Below are 20,678 nucleotides of genomic sequence, written 5' to 3' on the forward strand. Positions count from 1 at the left end.
CTTAGCCTGGAACCTCATCCTCTCGGTCCTAATGTTAGTGTGATGCCTCCAGTTGTCCCCTAGGAGCGAAGGAAACTGGAGGTGTGAGGGAAGAGCAGAGGTGAGACATCCCAGCGCTTCTCTGCTCTGTCAGCCTTTTCTTCAATACCACAGTATTTGTAAAAGGCCACAGGGTCGGGGCCCCTTGCAGTTTGTGGTGGGTTCAATTCCTTTTATTTACCAGTGGGTATAGCACTGGTTCTGGAAGATGTAGAGCATGGCTTAGCAAACAATATCTGAAAGATCTACAGGATGGCTGAAGTCTGTGCTGAGTTGTGTCCACAAAGCCTTGAAAGCAAATGAAATGAGTCCTAAGGAATGGATGGAAGGAAATTGGGGACAGTGTGAAGTGAGAGAGGAATGCCATGCCTCTCTGTGGTTCTTTACTAATGTCATAGCCAGCAATCTGTCCAGGCCCTAATTAACCACATGCCTAGAGTTGCTGCTGGTCCTCCAGTGATCCTCTCCCTTCACGTGTCGCTGTCCTGCCTCAGACACTCCACTCACCGTGTTGCTTCCTAGGCCATGATTCATTACAACTCCCTGTTACCTGTCACATCTCATTTCAACTTTTCAGCTCAGGTTTTTTTTTTTTTTTTTTTTTTTTTTTTTTTTTTTTAGCTCAGAAATCATGGTAATAAAATAGGAGATCTAGCTTTTGCCTAGGCCTTTGCAGCTTTCAACCTGTAGAACTCTGGGCATGTTCTTCAATTTCCCTTGACTTCCTTTACCTTATCTATAAATGACTGGGGACTCCAAATGTAAATGGTCTCCTAGAACTGCCCATCCACCAGGACTGCCCTGTTCTCACATTTCCCAGGAATGCCCACATTCAGATATGCTGGCCCACACTCCCGATAGCATCTCTACTCTGCTGGGCATTGGGTCCCAAGTTTGAATTTTAAAAATATCACCACCCTAGCTTGTCAAGACCATCTCCTATTATTCTCTATGGCATTCTTCTATTCCAGACATATGGGTAGCCTTAAGGACTCTGAACAAACTCAAATGATTCCATCCTAGCTGCTCTGGCTCTTAGCCACTGCAGCTGTCAGAAAGCAGCTCCTGGTCCCTGCACCACCCCATGGCTGTCAACTCCCAGATTAAAGCCTGTTTTATCCAGAAGGCCTTGCTGACTAACTCTTCCTACCAATGGCCACTGCTTCCAGGGTGGCAAGTGTAACAGCCATGTTCTTGGCTCCAGTGGCCTTTGGCAATCTATTTTAAAATCCTAGAATCCATCCAAATATGCTTTTCTTAAAAAAAAATTGTATATGTATACTATTGTAGGTATTTTCCTCCCCTGTACTTAGACGTTTTTTCTCATTGTCTCAGTCTGCACAAGGTGTTAATGAATACCTTGGGGCTTTGTTAATGCTTTCACTCATGTTGGGCAATTAAGTGTTTAGTTTTTCAATATTATAAATATCTCAGTACATGTTGCTTTTGAATATTATGAACTATATATATATTTTTTGACAACTGAGAGGTGTTGTTATTGTAGGACAGAAATGTTCCTACCTGCTTATAGCATCTTGTAGTTTGGAAATTCTTGCACATGTTTTACTGACTTTAGCATCTGCCCATGACAGTTGTCCCAGCCTCCTCCTCTGCTTCTTCAGCCTTCCCATGTGCCCTCTGCCACCCTCCCCACTGGGCAGATGGCCTGCCCACGGCACCACGTAGCTTTGTATCAACTCTTCAACTCCTGCCTAATCCAGTGGTTCTCAAGCTTTGGGTACATTGGGATCACCTGGAGGGTTTGTTAGAGCAAAGATTGCCCCATCCTCCAGAGTTTCTGATGTAGTAGTAGGTCTGTGTTGGAGCAGGCAAATTGTTCCTGGTGGTTCTGATGCTGCTGGAACAGGGTCCTCACTTAGTAAACTCGCGCTGTAATTCTTTCCCCTGATGTCAGGGGAAATGGTTTAGCCTCTCTTAACTCATACCCACCCAATTATCCATCCTCCAGAACTCCCTCTCACCTTCTCTGAGACTGGACTCCTATTCCTGTTTTCTTCTCGTGCCTTCTCTATCTGCCCCATTGAAACTGTCCTTACCGGGGCCTTCTAGCACCCTCCTCAGTGGTCTTTCCATAGTCACCTTTCTCTCACCAACATACCTGGTTCTAACTACCAACCCCAATAGCTTTTCTTCTGCTGCACATTTTTTCTGAACTTGAACGTGATCTTCACTTGCTACTTCTACTTCTTATCCATGTATTTGCTTTCTAATTACCAGAAATTTCCCAAGCTGCTCTACTATCTGGAAAATTGAAAATCCCCTTCTTGCCAAACCCAGTGGCCTTTCTTCATTATGTAACAATAGCAGTTGATATTCATTGACTTCCAACTGTGTTCCAGGCATTGTGCTAAGCACTGAGTATATAGCTTGTATGTATAAATATAATCTCATTGTGAAGATTATCCTCATATCAACCCTATGTAGTAGGTATTATCTTACAAATTAAAAAAAACCTGAGAAGTTAAATCACTTAAGTGAAGGAACCAGGATCAGACTCGGTTCTGACTCCACGTCCCATGTATTACACATTACCCCAGAACATGCATCAGTATCCCTGAGCACCTTTTAAAATGCCAATTCCTGGTTGCAGGGCCAGAGGTTCCAAACCAGGTGGTGTCCGAGGCCTAGGAATCTTAATTCTTAATGATGCCCTAAGTGATTCTGATGTGGGTGTTCCCAGAACCACACACATTTTGAGAAACAGTCCCTCTGTATTGGCATAATTGGCCACTTCCTTTCTTTAAACATTTCCTTCGGTTGCTATGATACAACATTTTTTTCTGGTTCTGTGGTCTCTCTGAGTCTGTTGTTCTCCACCTCCTTCTTCCTCTCCTGCTCGGATCAGTGGCCCCAGACTCTGCCCCCTGCCTTCTCCTCCCTCTGCTGCCTGTCCCCATGAACCATCCACTCAGCACTCCAGCTCGGGCAGATGGTTCCAAAGCCAGCCATTCTGGTGCCAGCATCCTGGTGAGAGTCATGAAGCGGCATATGATTTTGGAACAGGGATGAACTATTGCCCAGGCTCTGGACAAAATCGTGAGGCAGATGATACATTGCTTTGGGTGCCTATACCCTACACGACCCTTGGGTCTTTCCTCTTGCCCATAAGAGCCCTGTGCTTTGCAGCTTTGTAATCAAAACAGTTCAGCAGAAAGCCGATCGTTTTACACAGTCTCACGGATGTGTTAATTCTGCCACTCATTTGCATTTTTAAAGCCTTTTATCTTTTTTGTTCAACCCTGGTTCACAAGTTGAAGACCCTTCAGACTTCACTTAGCAGATGGGGGTCCTGCAGAGGGAAACTGGGTCAGAGGAGGAAGGAGGGAAAGCTGGTTTGGGAGGGACCCTTTTCTCCTTGACATTTTTTGAAGCCTAGGCTCAAAGGCAGCCAGGAGCACCACTGGGAATGCAGAACCTGGCCTGTCTCGCCTCCTGAACACTGGGGCGGGGATAAGCAGGAGCTGTACTTGTTGCAGACCCGTCCCTAGAAATACAGAGGGTGAGGACCAACTGTAGAGTTGGCTGTTCTGCTGGCTTCCTGCCACCATCGCATTCAGATTAGCTGGCTCCTCTTCATTTTTCAGGTCACACCTTAAATGTTTTTTCAGAACAGCCATCCTGGCCACCCTACTCACCTAAGCTCCTCATGGTGATTCTCTGTGTTGGCAGCTATTTTCCTTCATTGTATTTATCACTTTGTAATGATTTTGTCTCTTTACTATTCTTCCTGTCCCCATTTGGACAGTAAGGGGACAAAAATCAGTCTGCGTGTTCCCCACTGTGCTCATAGCATAATGCCATCTCAGAGTAGATAGGGAGTATTTGTAGCAGGAATGGCTGGAGAGCTATACCTCCACCATTCAGCACCTAATGAGCAGTCCTTGAGCTTAAATAACTGTCCCCAGTAGCCATCACACTGCTAAAGGACTTACAACCTGAGAGCAGCTGGTGCTCCTTACTGGTGGGATAGTGGTGATGGTGGGGTGGTCCGAGAGTGGCACCAGGAAAAATGATGAAAGACTTTGAAACAGGCAGAAAAAAAGGTTACCAGGCTGGCACCGTACTGAGTTATTGGGACTTTCATCATCTTTGAGGTATTTTTACAACTTTTTAGGTTGTATAAAACTGATAACATACAAATAATTCTTGTCCATAGAGGTGCAAATGCATTTTGTCTAATGCAAGTGCAATTGATTATTGCTCTTGGATATTGACCAGTTTTGCATCTCCTTGTAAATTCCTGTTAGCTTTCCTGATTGCCTTTATTCGTCGGTTCTTTGATTTTTTCTTTGAACTGATGGTAAACTCTTGCTGGTTGTCGCATGAGTTAGGTAAATAAAATCCTGATAATGTATTTGTATATATGTAGAAGAGTCATGATTTTGGCTTTTAAAAAATTATATTTTTAAATCAAAGGATACTACCAAGAAAGCAAAAAAGATAGCATACAGAATGGAAGAAAATATTTGTGAATCATATAGCTGATAAGAAATCAATATCTAGAGTTTATACAAAACCAAAACTCAGCAACAGAAAAACCAAAGAACCCAAATTGAAAATGGGCGATGGACTAGAATAGACAGCTCTCTAAAGAAGATATAAAAATATCCAATATGTATGTGAAAAGATGCTCAATATCATTAGTCATTAGGGAAATCAAATCAAAACTACTGGGACTCCTGGGTGGTTCAGTGGCTGAGTGTTTGCCTTCATCTCGGGGCATGATCCTGGGGACCCAGGATTGAGTCCCATGTTGGGCTCCCTGCAGGAAGCCTGCTTCTCCCTCTGCCTATGTCTCCACATCTCTCTGTGTCACTCATGAATAAATAAAAAAGAAAATCTTAAAAAAAAAAAACTACAATGAGCTACTGCTTCATACCTACTAAGATGGCTATAACAATAATAATTTTAGGGATGCCTGGGTGGCTCTGTGGTTGAACGTCTGCCTTCAGCTCAGGGCATTATCCCGGGGTCCCGGGATGGAGTCCCATATGGGGCTCCTTGCATGGAGCCTGCTTCTCCCTCTGCCTATGTCTTTGCCTCTCTCTGTGTCTCTCATGAATAAATAAATAAAATCTTAAAAAAATTTTTTTAAAATAACAAATATTGATGAGGGTATGGAGAAGGTAGGAATGTAAAATAATAACTGCTATGGAGAACAGTTTGGTAGTTTCTTAAAAGGTTAACATAGAACTCCCATGACCCAGTAATTTTACTTTTACAGATATATCAAAAGAATTGAAAGCAGGGACTTGAACAGATGTTCATACTGTCATTATTCACAATAGCCAAAAAGTAGAAACAACCCAAGTGTCTGTCAACAGATCAATGAATGAACAAAATGTGATACATATGCAATGAATATTATTCAGCCATAAAGAATATAAACTGCGGCGCATCAGCATGTAGATGGACCTCTGGGCCATGGCCATGTTTGATAGTGCAGGTAGCAATGAACACCCAGTCCCAGCCCTGCAGAGCACCAGGAGCCTGATAAGGCACTGACTCTGAGAAAGAGGGAAAATTGAGTGTGGTGTTGCAGAAGCCAACTCCTGATGTCTAGGAACTCACTGTCCAGTGATGGGGGGCCACTTCAGCTGCTGTTTAATTCTTGTCATGTGAGGGCATCATCCAACAAAGTAATACTTCTGGCTAGAAACTTAACCATGTCAGCAACACACTTCATTGTCAGAAATTGTGTTAAATAGTATAGGCTGCGTAAGGACATTGTCTAATAGAAAACAAATCAGGACATAGTTAGGAGAGACTTTTATTCAAAGATATTTAAAAGGGAGGAAACAGGAGGAACCTGCAAGTGTCTCAAGGTTCAGGGCAAATAAAGCTTGTCTTTTGCAGAGAGGCACAAGCAGGGCTGGAAAGAACCAAATGTGGGGAAATGGAATGAAAGGGTGGCATGATTAGAGGGTAGATCAGAGAGGATTTTATGCTAAGACTGTTCTGTTCTCAAGAGGGATTCACTGTAGCTCAGCTACAGGAACACCAAAGTTCAGGGGCTTGGAAGATGGAAAGAAGCTTAACCATAGTTTGGTTAATGAACACTGTGTTTCAATTGATCAGTGGAGTAAACAGTTCAGCTCATCATTTGAGGCAATGAATGGGAATTTGGAAGGTCTGTATGTAGCTTTGTCATAAGTTAAACAGAGATCTTCTAAGTCTTATCTAAGTCTTATGGGAAAGAGTTGTTCTTTGCGGTAGGCTGTTCTCCAGAACACAAAAATGAGGGGATTCCTTTAATCATCCCTGTCTTCTAGGAGTGAAGAGCTCAGGTAAAATTCAACATTGTCAGTACGCTCTGGTATGTGAATTCCATCCTCCCAATAGGGGTCACCCTGTTCTTCTCAGCCAACATAGATATTCCTGCCCAGGAATTTAGGTGGGACCCCTCCAAGTCCCCTTTCCTGAGTGTTTATTTAAGGCTTTGATTCTTCCTGCTTGACCTGCCAGGAGCCTGTCTTATCCTCAAAAGATAAACTCAAGATAGCTTCATGATCTTTGTTTCCAAACCACCATCTCCAAGGAGGATAATGGACCACCCACTCCTTGGAAATCGGCATCCTATGGGCTGAATGCAGCTCACAGAAGTGCTTTGTTTCAAATGGTGTTTTGCTTTGATTTTTAAACTTGAATAAGATGCCAATGTTAAAAATCAAAATATTGAATCTAAGAATCCAAATTCCCAACTTCTCTGGAAAAATGGATTGGTCTAGTAATTCTGGTCTGCGTTTCTATTGTATGCCTCCTACAGTATTTAACTGAATTTTTGACAGTAAAGTGTGCCATTGAAAAAGTTCTGTTTATGGATCCAAATATTACTTTGGATGCTATTGCTTTTATACAGCCTGATGAAGGAGAGGCATGAGCTCTCCATCTCCTATTTACCGTTGCTCCTCTGAGCCTATTCAGTCATTTATGTCACTGTATGTGTTTAAGTATTTCTATTTCCTACCGCCAATGATCACTTTCAGTACCAAAACAACTAGTCAAAGAGTTTTTACTTGCAGAGATTATGTTAATTAAAGGAGCATTTAGGAAAATTGCTTACTATTTACATGTAATTGCCTGACCACATAATAACACTAACATGTATCCTTAACCAGGCAGCAGCCCTACTTCACTGGACATTTCACTTGACTATACCAGCATGCTCTTTACATGGTCAACTTGTGTTCATATGCTGTAAAATCACGTGATTTGGTCAACTCCTACTTGGTTCTTGCTTACAAAGCAAGAAAAAAAGAGGTAGAGGCTGTTGGTAGTTACTGGTGAAATGTGAGAGGCCTGGAAGGACATACTTCCCTATCCTTTGGATGCAAAGTCAGTGCAGTTTGTAGCATGGAGTTAAATCTGTGGCATTTGGAACATAAACAAAGTCCTCTGTCACATAAGCATTTCCAGTCTTCCTATTCTCAGGACTAGAGGCCCCTCCCTGGCACTTTTACAGACGTTTGGTTTCATCTCCATCACTGCTCACAGCACTGTACTCTAATGACCTATTTCTGTGTCTGTGTCCCACTTAGAGTTTGGGCCTTGTTGGGGGAATTATGTATTTTCCATGATTATAGGCCTAGGCCTGGGCAGCCCTTGAGGCAGGATCCAGAGATACAACATCCATCCACCTTCATTAGTGTAGTGAATCTCTCTACTTTGCGTATGCCTGAGTGAGGCATGAAATCTTTAGACACACAGATATTATATGACAAAAAATAAGTGCATCAGTTTTCCAGTGACATTTAGTGTTCCTGGTGTCTGCTTCTCATTTCGTCTGATCTGGTGTCTCCTTATCTCTTAATCACAAAGCTCCTTATCCACGACTGCCTCAGGGAGGGGTTTTTTAGACATCCTGTCTCTGTTCTTGCCTCCTGGGAGCAGGCCTAAAGATGACTATCAGTTCACTTGGTACTTGGTATATTGCTGTCCATCCAACCCACAGTGTTCATGCTCTGGCAGTTTCCTTTGGGCATTTACACATTGACCACCTTGCAAAAGATACCTATTGGGCTGTGTCTCTATTCATGGACTGAGCTCTACCACGGAGGTTGTAGAGCTGCCATCTGCCAGATCCTGACTTGTTCAGGAGGTATAGCCTGACCCTGCCAAGGATTCTAGGCCTGAGTGCTTTCAGTTCTTTGGGTACTGACTAAGCACTTACAGAGATCCCCCACTACCTCCCACCTGCCCCCAACTCAGTGCCTAGGAAATTTGTCTTTGACTATGTAGCATTTATATGGCATGATTCCCCAGGAAATCTCACCTATTCCCCAACCTGTTCTGTCATGCCTGACACTGCTTTAATCACTAACACTTCCATTTACCCAACAGAGTCAAAGTTTTTAAAAACCTCTAGGAATAGTTACATTTATTAAAATGTAAACTTTTTACTGAAGTATAACATTCATACATAAAAGTACACCAACCAGGGGCACCTGGGGGGCTCAATTAAACATCTGAGTCCTGATTTCAGATGCTTAGGTCATGATCTCAGGTTTCTGAGATTGAGCCCCTCGTCAGGCTCCATGGAGAGTCTACTTGAGATTCTCTCTCTCTCTCTCTCTCCCTCACCCTCTGCCCCTCCCCTGCTCTCTCTCTCTCTCTAAAATAAATAAATAAATCATTAAAAAAAAAAGTATATAAACCGTAGGTGTTAGTGAACCACTCATGTAATGCATGTAAGGATCAAGAAACAGAATATTGTCATCTCCCCATAAGCCCTCCCCACTACTGTCTTGTGCCCCCTTCCGGTCACCTCATCTTCACCCACCAGGGAAACCATTATCCCAAATCATAACAGATTACTTTTGCTTTTGTTCATTATATAGATGGGATTGTATTATAGATATTCTTTTGCATATACATTGTTTCTTTTGCCCAGTATTATATTTGTGAGATTTATCTGTGCTGATGCATATAGTTGTGGTTTATTTTCTTTTATTGCTACATAGTCTTCCATAGTGTAAATAAGCTACAATTTATTTAACTCTTCTAATGCTGATGGACATTTGGGTTGCTTCCTGTGTTTTACTTATAAATAGTGCTGTTATTTATAACTAGTGTTTCCTAGTTCAGGTCTTTCAATAAACATATGTACACTTTTCTGTTGAAAATACACTGAGGAATGGAATATATGAGACACAGGATATATTCATTAGTAGTCAATCCGTCCTTTCCATTTAGCAATTCTGGTGGGTGTGTAATGGTGTATATGATGTTCTTAATTTCCATTTATCTGGTAACTAGTAGAGATGAGCACTTTGTTTTATATGCATTGGCCATTTGGATATCTTTTTTGGTGAATTGTTTGTTCAAGACTTGGGCTAAATTTTCTATTAGGTTTCTGCCTTTTACCTAATGATTTTTAAAGTTCTTCATATAATATGGTAATTTGTTAAATGTGCATACTGCAATATTTTTCCTACTTCATGAATTAACTTTTCATTGTTTAAAAAAGTCTTTTATTTTTTATTTTTATTTAAAAAAAGATTTTATTTATTTATTCATGAGCGACACAGAGAGAGGCAGAGACATAGACAGAGGGAGAAGCAGGCTCCCTTTGAGGGAGCCTGATGTGAGATTCGATCCCAGGTCCCCGGGATCATGACCTGAGCCAAAGGCAGATGCTCAACCACTGAGCCACCCAGAGGGCCCTAATTAAGTCTTTTAAATGAACAGAAGTCTTTATTTTTTTTTCTTTCATGGTTAGCCCTTTGTATGTCCTGTCTAGGAAAATTTTTTTATACCCTAAGGAAGATATCATGAAATATCATGGAGATGTTTTCCTTTTTTTTTTTTTGAAACTGACTTTTGTGTATGGTGTAAAGTAGGAATCAGTATTTTTTTTCCCATATTTTTCGATTGACCCAAAACTATCTATTGAAAATTCCACACTTAAAACTATGCCATTAATCGTGGGATTACATATGTGTGGATCTGTTTCTGGGCTCTATTTAAGTAGCAGTTAATTGTTAATCTTATTCTCAGGAAAGAATGCTTGTTATTTGATTCTTTCCTCAAGTAGCATTCATTACATACTCATTATGAACTAGGCATCATGCTAAGCATTTTCACTGCATCATTTCATTTTAATGTCAATAATCCCTGTGAGATAGCTACTAGTATAATCTCCATTTTGTAGATGAAGAAATTAAGACTCAGAGAATTAAATAATTTGCCCAAGATCTCCCACCTAGTAAGTGAAGGAAAGTCTGGCTGACTTTGAAATGTGGCTCTTTACTGTTTCCCAGAGAAGCTTTTTGAACTTTTGCAATAAGAGTAGGTATGTTGACAGTGAAGGGTAATGCACAGGAGTGAGACCTACTTCCCTCACCCCCACCACACACTTATTATAGTATTTTGTTGCTTTATTTGAGCATGGCATGTGGCACTGGTGTACATTTAAATTTTCACATTCATTGAAATAGCACATTTTATAGATTAGGAACCATAGGTTCATGCCATTTACTAGGTACTTGGCATATGATAGAATATGTTGTTCTTTTTTTTTTTTTTTAAGATTTTATTTTTTAAGTAATCTCTGTACCCAACAGGGGGGCTGAAACTCACAACCCTAAAATCAAGAGTCACAGGCTTTATGACTGAGCCAGCCAGGTGCCTGCATAGAATATATTGCTGCTATTATACTATATATTCTTTCTTTATTATTTGTCAACCTTTGAGGGTAAGGAGTGGCTTTTACATATTTGTAGCCCTGATAACTAGCACAGTGCTCTGCGCAGAGCAAGCACTTAATACATATTTGTGTTTTTATAGTTGTTGATTGCTAACTTGAGATTTTCCGTTCAGGTAGGTTTTCTATCCTGCACAAATTGTTTTTAGTTCAGATCATGTGATCTATCCTATTTTCTCTCTTTCAATAACTGTTGCCTCAAAGGGAAAAATGCAAATATTTGGCTGAATGGTCTGGCAGCAACAGATCTAAAATTCTTAAAATGTTTGAACCAGGGTCTACTTTCCACACAATCAATGAGTTAAAAAGAGAGGGAGAAATTGACAGAGACACACAGACAGAGAGGAAACTGAGTCTTGTTGATAGACAAGCACTCATAGTTCTAGACCTTCACCAGGTCTGTGGCTTTAAGTTCTGTGCTTTAATTTCTCACCTGCAAAATGGGGCTGATAACAGAAACATACCAAGTATGGTAGAAAAATGCTATTAAATGTCAAATACTAGTAGAAAGTAAACTGAATACAAGGTACAGATGTGCTTGGTTTTAGTAGTAATAAAAGAACTAAATGTAGATTTTAGATACTTAAAAACGAACTGCTTGACAAAGTAATTCAGTGTTGTATAATATTAAATTTAAAGTACTTTATATTTTTTGAGTAAATGTTTTTATCAAAGCATAATCTGGGACGCCTGGGTGGTCAGTCTGTTTAGCATTGCATTGGACTGGATTTCAACTCAAGTCATGATGTCAGGGTCCTGAGACCCAACTCTGCATCTGGCTCCGCACAGTGTGTGAACCCCGCTTAAGACACTCTGTCTCTTCCTCCTCTTCCCCCCTCCCCTCCCCTCTCAAAAAAAGTATAATCTGATTGTATTTTGAAATAATCGAATTTACAATAACTTAACTGACAGATCTTTAAGATCACATTCACTGCATTGAGTAAAGCGGGATTTATCTATAATTTCTGTCAGGAATAGAAGGGGGCCGTGAATATCATTATCTTCTGTTTAATGCAAAAGATGTAAAATGGTATCTATGTTAGTGCCAAAGTCTTCCCTAAAACGGGCCCGCTGTAAAAGTCAGTGGCTTGCCAGTTCAACTCAACAAATACTTAATTAGCGCTTCTGATTTCCAGGGAACTGCTGCTGCTCCTGGGGAGGCAGCAAGGGTGAACAGCATTAGCTGCAGGCAGACGGGCAGGAGCCCAGGAACTAGTCTGCAAAGCAGAACGGAGCATCATAGCATGGAAAAGGTAAAGCACAGGGAGAACCCGGTGGGGCTCAAATAATGTAAAATTTGCTATGTGTTTTTTTTTTTTCTTTGTCTTCTTTTTTAAAAAGAACTATTTTGGATCCCTTTTCACGTGTGCCAGGTGGTTGCCTGCAGAGAATCCGAGACCCTGGGCCATCTCCCCTATTCCCTGTTCTTCCTTTCCTCCGATATTCCATGAGCTCCTCTGCCACCAGCACAGCATTTGGAATGGTATCTATTGTGTGGGCGGTGAAATGATGGAAAGTTATTTTTGTTCTAATTATGAGAACTGTTTTATGTAAGGGGGAGGAGAGGCAGATCGGAGACAGACGCTCCGCGAGGATGCTCCGAGGAGGCGTTACTAAGGTTACTAGAAAGAGGACGGCAGGTGATATGCAGGCAGGGCTTTTTCTGAAACCAAACATTTTCAAACGCCGGGCGTGGGCGTCGTGTGAGCAGTGCCACACGACATTAGATGATGGGCTCCCGAAGGGAAGGAGGCCCAGGAGAAAATCCAGGGCTTCGACTTGAGAAAGCAGGAAGCCTCTGCCTCCGCTCCGGGCCCCGTTCTCCGCCGCCTCCGTTTCCCGGGGCTGTTCTGGCTGTAGCACAAGGTCGCCGCGCCCCAAGACGGAGTCCTGTGAATGTGACACGCGGCCGAGTCGGGCCGGAAGCGGCGCCCAGTCGGGACCCGTAGAAAGAGGCGGGGAGCCGGCGGCGGCGGCGGCTGTCGCGGCGGCGGGGCGGTGCGGCCGGGGCGGTGCGGTGCGGCCGGCGCGGACCGGACGGGCGCTGCAGCGGCGCGCTCAGGCCGTGGGTCGTCGCTGTGGCCGCCGGGAAAAGGGGGAAGGACTCCGCGCGCGTCCTTGGCAGAGCGGGGAGGGGGGACGGGGCGTGCGATAAGGGCCTTGAGCGTATTTGGGGTCGGGGAGAAGGCCCTCCAAACTGGTTCCTCGCGTGGTACTAGTTGATTATCTTTGTTTGTCTGTTTGTTATTCTTTTGGTAGGTTCTAGAAACACCCGGCGTCTCCCTTCTCGCATTTCTCTCGGCCCCTGTCAGTTGATTCGTGGCCTGAAGTGAGTGAGAGCTTCTTCGTGCAACCTCTCATTCGAGATGGGTATGGGATGCAGACGCCAGAGAAAAAAGAAATGGGCGAGGGGGAGCAAGGGTAGGAGGTGGTGGGAACAAGATGACGTTGATAATGGTCAGCAGGTACAGGATCGTTACATGTCAGACTGTCCTCTAAAACTCTTTGGAGGCTGTAACTCCTTTAACGTGCAGCCCTCTGAGGGCGGCAGTCTGACCACTAGCCTCACCGAGGCCCGGAGAGGTTAAGGAACGTGCACCACGGAAGACGAGTGGGAGGCTCAGAGCAGGGTTCCCCTGTGGTAGGCTGATGGCAAGATAAAATCTCTAAGCCCCACACAGCGGCCGGCCTCCTCAAGATGCGAAGAAAGTGAGGACCTCAGCGGTGAGGGGCTGGCTTGAACAGACGTGATACGACAGCCGGAGCAAGGGGTGTGAGACGGGAGCCTCCTTACAGACGTGCCTTTACCTCCAACCCGGGCTAGGACCTCCCTCTCTAGAATTCTGTGGGCCAGGAAGGAGAGGTGTGCCCCAGGTACCAGAGTTTGAGAAAGATCACAGACTTTGTTTACTCGAGGTGGCCACGACTAGAACGTACCTTGTCTTAGGTCCAGGGCCAGAAAGCTTAGGGGGTGCTTTCCTCTTTTTCCTGCTGCACTTGTAATAGTAAATATTAAAGTTTAGACATTCTGATGGTATCATTTGACCAGGACTAGTTCCTTGTGGCTGTATGAATTGAGTATGACATCAAAAGTCCAGTCATCTACTGATTTCCCATTAATGTGTGTCCCAAATTCAATATAATGCTGAAACCAGAGGTTTCCAACACAACTGAGTGACAATTGAAATCTTTCAGTATTTCTAAGAATTTAAGTTAAAGAAATGAGTTGGAACAAGATAAAATTAACTAGGCCAAAAGGCAAGACTGTTTACCCCAAAGAAACTCGGTTTAAAGGAAAAAGGAAACCTCAACATGTGTGGAAATAAAGATAGGAAAGCTTCAATGCATCGATGGTGTACTGGTCACAGATACAGTAAGTCTAGTGGAGTATAATCATGTTAGCATATTCCAGAGAGGCAATCTGGAGTCGTTGGAATCATGAGTTTAAGAATCAAGTAGGTCAGTTTAGCCACTTATCTGCTATAGAATTTATTTACTTAACTTTGTCCTTGAGTCCTTCATCTGTAAACTGGAGATAATAGTTCCTAACTTACAGAATTAGCATCATTTGTTAAGGACCTACCATAATGTCTGGAGCATAGTTGATGATAATAAATACACAGCAACTGTTAGTCCTCTTGAGTCAAAAGTGAAGCATCACAACCCTGTGTGCAGTCACACAGCAGCTTCTAGAGCTTGTTCTCAATGAAGTCAAAGAGTAGCCTCCTGGTAATTAAGGTGGAAAATGTTGAGTCATTTTCTGAAGGGTAAATCTGTTATTTCAAAGTGAATGAAAGTTTTAGGTGGCTGGATAGCCCACGAACAGTGATATATCCACCACGATCCATTAAAATTATTACGGCTTTTAAAGATAACTTATTTTTGAATTATTCTGTTTCCTGAACTATGGCAACTTAAGTTCTAAGTAACTGACTTTATACTCCTTTACAGATGCATGGACATGGAGGCTATGATTCTGATTTTAGTGATGATGAACAAGTTGGAGAATCTAACAAAAGGAAAAAAAGGTAAGTAATTTTTTTTTTATCTGTGTTTCGGATCCTTTCTAGATTGCGGTGAGGTATAAATAAGTATTTGAAAATTTTTGGATTGTGTTTGCATGGGAAGACAGTGTTGCTCTACTGAATGAATTTTTGTTTATTAAACTATAATGGATTGACTTGAGAATTTGAGAAGTTATGTGAAAAATAAGAAAGTAATGTTTAACTTACTCAAAGGGATTTATGGAAAGGGAAGTGGGGGGAAAGGAAATCAATTAAAACTCTTAGATTTCTCTGTTGCATCTATTTTTCATCCAGCTTTTAAGGACTTTATTTGCAAACGTCATAGCTAAGAAGGGGGCTTGGTTGGTGGTCCCTTTGCAAGTACGTGACTTCAAAATGAGGTTAATGTGGAGGGTGAGATTGTGATACAGTGCAGTTTTATGGTTTTGGGAATGAACAGACTAAATGCTCAAAGGAGGGAGCTCATGGAAGTTTTTATTGAATTGGAAGGGACAAGAACTGTCAGCAAAAAAAACCTGGGCCTTATAAGAAGTGTGCATCTTGGTGATGTTGCTGTGTTAAGGGGCATTGTTTTCAGCTTGTAGTGCTTGGAAACTAGATTTTATTTTATTTTATTTTATTTTATTTTTAAACAGCCAATTATTTTTTTTTAATTTATTTATGATAGTCACACAGAGAGAGAGAGAGAGGCAGAGACACAGGCAGAGGGAGAAGCAGGCTCCATGCACCGGAAGCCCGACGTGGGATTCGATCCTGGGTCTCCAGGATCGCGCCCTGGGCCAAAGGCAGGCGCCAATCCGCTGCGCCACCCAGGGATCCCGAAACTAGATTTTATCTGTTAACTTAGGAGTGGTTGACTGATTCATATTAACCAAACTTATAAAAATTGCTTTATTTCAGACTGAGAGCCATATCTTAGGCATACTAAATGGGACTGAACATTTTGTTAGATACTCAGACTTCATGGATAACCAAAAGAATAGAAATAATCATAATAAATTACATTGTATGGTTTTCTACATTTTCAGGATTTTTCATTCAGAAATACTACATTGTAAGAATAGAATTTGAGTAAATCTAGTTGAATAGTTTCTACTCTAGGGTTATATCTATCTTCTTAACTAAGGATGATCATCTGTAGTCTATATCACTTATAATCTAGCTCTTTTTTTGTATTATCAACCAAAAGCTTCAATATCTCTACTTTACAAACAGGAGAATTATGACACAAAGAGATCAAGTAACTTAACCTTGTTTAAGATTAAGATAATGAATGACAGAGCCCAAGTTTGGATCCTGAAATCTGGGTGGCCTGACCCCAGAACCCATTCATTAGTTTCATCTTCTCAATTTATATTTATTTATTTATTTATTTATTTATTTATTTATTTATTTATTTATTTATTTATTCATTCATTCATTCATTCATTCATTCATTCATTTCATTCATTCATGAGACAGAGAGAGAGAGAGGCAGAGGCACAGGCAGAGGGAGAAGCAGGCTCCATGTGGGGAGCCGAGCGTGGGACTTGATCCCGGGTCTCCAGGATCACACCGTGGGCCGAAGGCGGCACTAAACCACTGAGCCCCCTGGGCTACCCTCTCTATTTTTTAAGTATTAAATAAAGTTAAGAAATTAAGTTATTGGAGCAAGACTAACATGTCTCATTAAAGATCAGTGAGTCTTTTTTAAGACTTGAATTTTTAAAAATGTTCCAATTTTTAAAGTATAAAGAAACAGCAAATGCCTTTTGAGAAAATAATTTATAATAATTTTTGATAATTTTTCTTTTATAATTTAATTAACTTTTCTTCATCACAAACAGGACAATTGAAGATGATTTACTGCTCAAAAAGCCATTTCAGAAAGAAAAACATGGAAAGGTGGCCCATAAACAAGTTGCAGCAGAATTGCTGGATAGGTATGTACTTCAGTGTAAATTACTTTTTTTTTTGGCTTAAGATGTTTTTGTAAACTCAAGGACTTGGAGATTTAATTATATTAATTAGAATATGGACATTTGAATTTGTTTAAAATTTGTCTTAACAGGGAAGAAGCAAGAAATAGAAGGTTTCATCTCATAGCTATGGATGCTGTATCCTTTTTGTATTTCTAGATTTTTATAACCAATAGAATATTTTAAATTTTTATTTATTTTTTTAAATTTATTTATGATAGTCACACAGAGAGAGAAAGAGAGAGAGAGAGAGAGAGGCAGAGACACAGGCAGAGGGAGAAGCAGGCTCCATGCACCGGGAGCCCAACGTGGGATTTGATCCCGGGTCTCCAGGATCGCGCCCTGGGCCAAAGGCAGGCGCTAAACCGCTGTGTCACCCAGGGATCCCTAGAATATTTTAAAATCTACTTTTTTATTTCATAAAATCTTGTGAAGTCAGGTAGACCTAAATTATGTTTTTTTTTTCTAAATTATGTTTTTAAAGGTGTTTATTGATGTGCAGTCTTGTCATTTATACTTTTGAGTACAATTCTGTTTTATTAATACATAAGAAAGATTTAAAGACAAAAATAATAAAACATGGGACGCCTGGGTGGCTCAGTGGTTTAGCCTCTGCCTGCGGCTCAGGGCAAGATCTCCAGGTCCTGGGATCGAGTCCTGCATTGGGCTCCCTACAGGGAGCCTGTGTGCCTGCCTGTGTCTCTGCCTCTCTCTCTCTGTCTTTCATGAATAAATAAATCTTTAAAATAATAATAATAAAACATATTACTAATGATCTATAAATAGGTTTACAAAGTCCATGAACCTGCAGTTATTTTTCCAACCTGTATTTGCCACGCTCTCAACATTTCTCATTTTACTACTGCTTTTATCTTTAGTCTCATTTTAACTCTTACTCTTTTACTATCTGGTTCTTGGCTTTTTAAGGTCTTCGTAAAACTTGTACCTAAAAGTAGATAGATGGGTGTGTGGACTGTCCTCAGACCTCTTGTGGCTTCATCTCTCAGGCATGACTTAGGACTATCTTTAAGCTGTATCTTGCTTCCGCTATTATAACCATGTCTCACTTCAGCTTTTTGGTAAGACTGTGGCTCATTATTCTGACTGCTACCACTGGCCATCCATATTACAGTTGGGAATGTTGGAGAATGAAAGAGAAGCCAACCAAGACCTATAGTGTTTCTTGGTATTTATTATTACAGTCAGGATTAAGAGAAGGAGATGATGGCAATTAGATACATCATCTACCTATTGACATCTGTTTCACTTTGTTATCATTCCTAATCTTTTTCTTTAACTTATAGAAATTATCTTACCACCGATTTATTCCTCTTCTAACCCAATGGCTTGGCTTTCCCATGGATCTCATCTGCCACTTGTTCCTTTAGTATTTCAGCATCTGTTATGCCTTCTATGACCCCACTCATTTGAGGGTGTTGGGGGATCTAGTTATAGCCTGGTGAGTGTGAAAGTGTAGGTCCCCTTTTCTGGCATGGGGAGAGGTTGGGCCAGGTATTTCTAGGATTTCTGGCTAGAGTAGAGTAGATATTGTCTAAGTTTCCTCATGTTAGGCTACCCTCTCTCTTGATTATTCAATTAGAGAGAGCTTTGTTGGGACTCTTCTTGTCTATGCTTGTTGGGATTTTTAGGTTGCTAGCTTCTTTATTTCTGTTTGAGTTTATGAGTCAAAAAGAAAACCTGAGTAACTTACTACCATGTCATACCATAGGTCTTGAGCTCTCTAGCTGTTATGCCTTCGACTCCTCACCTTTCAGAGTCTTATATTTGTTTAAGATATAATTTCCAAGGTTTTTGGTTGTTCTTGGTGGGAAGAATAGGGAGAAGTACATTTTTGTCTACACCATCTTCCTGGAACCAAGGACCCATTCAGCACCTATTTTTGTAAATAAAGTCTTATTGCCACATACCTGTGCTTATTCATCGAGGTGTTATCTGTTCCCACTTTCATGCTAAAATGACAGAGCCAAGCTGTTGTGACAGGTACCATATTGCCTGCGTATGTACCATTAACAGAATTTGCTAACCCTAGTTTTAAAAGATTGAGGTGACTTGCCGTGATTGTATGACCAGTTAGAGACAGGCCAAGAGCAAATCTCTGGATATCTGGCTTTCTCTTTTTTCTTTTCTGAAAGATTAGCTGCTTTGTTGCCAGTTTTGGAAGTATTATATTCTGATTCAATATTCTATTAGAACATATTGTGATGAATTAAGTCATTATTTACCTTTGACATAATAGGGTGTAATCAGACAGCATTATGGATGAGATCAGTTCTGTAATTTGCATGCTCTGCTCTGGAGAGAATACCATTGAGCTTTTTAAACAAAAAAGTAAAATGCTCGTATATCTTGTTATATTGCATTAAAAATAAACATGACTGGGATGCCTGGGTGGCTCAGTAGTTGGGCGCCTGCCTTCGGCTCAGGTTGTGATCCCGGAATCTAGGATTAAGTCCCGGATTGGGCTCCCTGCAAGGAGCCTGCTTCTCCCTCTGTCTGTGTCTCTGCCTCTCTCTCAGTCTGTGTCTCTCATGAATAAATAAATAAATCTTTAAAAAACAATTAAACATGACTGAATTCCTTAAATATTGAAAGTATAAAAAAGAACATCTGATTTGTTATATTTACATATTTTTGAAAGCCTAATATTAGGATTTAATATATAAAATTTGTATCTTCTATTTTAGAGGCTTTTTCATTACTGGAATAATTAAATTATATCTTGTAGTAATAAAATGCAATTTGTACTCCTTACCTTTAATTTGAAAAAATATTCAAAGCAATATAAATGATATTCAGTAGAAAATGAAAGCCCTTCTGCTCTACATTGTTGACTCCTTCTAACAGTTTAATATTTAACCTTTTAGATATATTTTTTAAAAGATTTATTTATTTATTTCAAAGAGAGAGAATGCCCACCTGCATGTGAGTGGGGGGAGGGGCAGAGAGAGGGAGACAAGCAGACTCCCCACTGGGTGTGGAGCCCCATGTGGGGCTCAATCCCAGGACCCTGAGATCCTGACCTGAGCTGAAATCAAGAGCTGGACGCTCAACTGACTGAGTGAGCCACCCCTGTGTCCCCTTGTAGATATTTTTTAAAAATCATAAGCATGAACAGTATCTATTTGCATATTTATTTATTTACTTATGATTATTTTTATTTATTTGACAGCACAAGCAGAGGGAGTGGCAGGCAGGGGGAGAAGGAAAAGCAGGCTCCCTGCTAAGCTGGGAGCCTGACATGGGGCTTGATCCCAGGACCTGGGATCATGACCTGAGGGGACAGTAGATGCTTAACTGACTGAGCTCCCCAGGTGCCCCTGTATTTGCATATTTAAAAAACTAAGTAGACTCATGCTGTTTTTCTCTCCTTACTCATATATCATAGGCACAGAACAACTCCTGAGCAAGTCAAATCCTTAATTTTTTGCATTTCAGTATCAAAGGCATACAAAGTTTGTAAATGACTATATTTTATACTATGGTGGCAAAAAAGAAGACTTCAGGCGATTGGGGTAAGTGTCATGAAGCTTACATAGAATGTGAGAAAGGTGTAGATGTCTTTAAAGATCCACAGCTACTGTGTCTTCTGATTCTGTCATTCTTTTCTGCTTTCCATTTATAGTACCCTAAAGTGAAGAGGCTATCCATAACTTCTTGCTAAGTACCTCATCATGAATCCCATTTCTCTGGCAACAGGCCTCAGGTAGCCTGTTGAGCCAGATCTGCGCCTGGCAATAATAGGATATGTGAGGGATACTCATGTGCCTGATTATGCAGTAAATTTTTTTTTTTTTTTTCTGGGCAAGGATCTTTGAACTAATTAACTTCTTAGACTCAATGTTTGGGCTTGCTTTTTTAAAAGATAGGGCAAACAGGAAAAAAAAACAATTCCTTCCTATATTTGAGGCTCTT

At 41.0% G+C, this 20,678-nt stretch overlaps 1 protein-coding gene across 5 annotated transcripts in view; it reads left to right on the plus strand.

Annotated features, from left to right (window-relative positions):
- The first annotated feature begins 11,996 nt into the window (after positions 1 to 11,996).
- LOC144301377 (protein FRA10AC1) overlaps positions 11,997 to 20,678 on the plus strand; it is a 38,293-nt gene continuing 29,611 nt past the window's right edge. Inside the window, exons 1-6 of one of the 5 annotated variants that reach the window (XM_077878349.1) lie at positions 11,997 to 12,015; positions 13,022 to 13,091; positions 14,714 to 14,790; positions 16,614 to 16,709; positions 16,838 to 16,883; positions 20,202 to 20,278. In XM_077878349.1, the coding sequence (XP_077734475.1) occupies positions 14,714 to 14,790; positions 16,614 to 16,709; positions 16,838 to 16,883; positions 20,202 to 20,278 (296 nt within the window). In that variant the 5' untranslated portion in view covers positions 11,997 to 12,015; positions 13,022 to 13,091. Of the gene's footprint in view, positions 12,016 to 12,739; positions 12,828 to 12,926; positions 12,975 to 13,021; positions 13,133 to 13,470; positions 13,637 to 14,713; positions 14,791 to 16,613; positions 16,710 to 16,837; positions 16,884 to 20,201; positions 20,279 to 20,678 lie in introns of those variants that run through there. The other 4 variants (XM_077878348.1, XM_077878350.1, XM_077878351.1 and 1 more) reach the window with 4 other exon arrangements.

Source organism: Canis aureus, chromosome 29, assembly GCF_053574225.1.
Source record: "Canis aureus isolate CA01 chromosome 29, VMU_Caureus_v.1.0, whole genome shotgun sequence".
Taxonomy (NCBI): domain Eukaryota; kingdom Metazoa; phylum Chordata; class Mammalia; order Carnivora; family Canidae; genus Canis; species Canis aureus.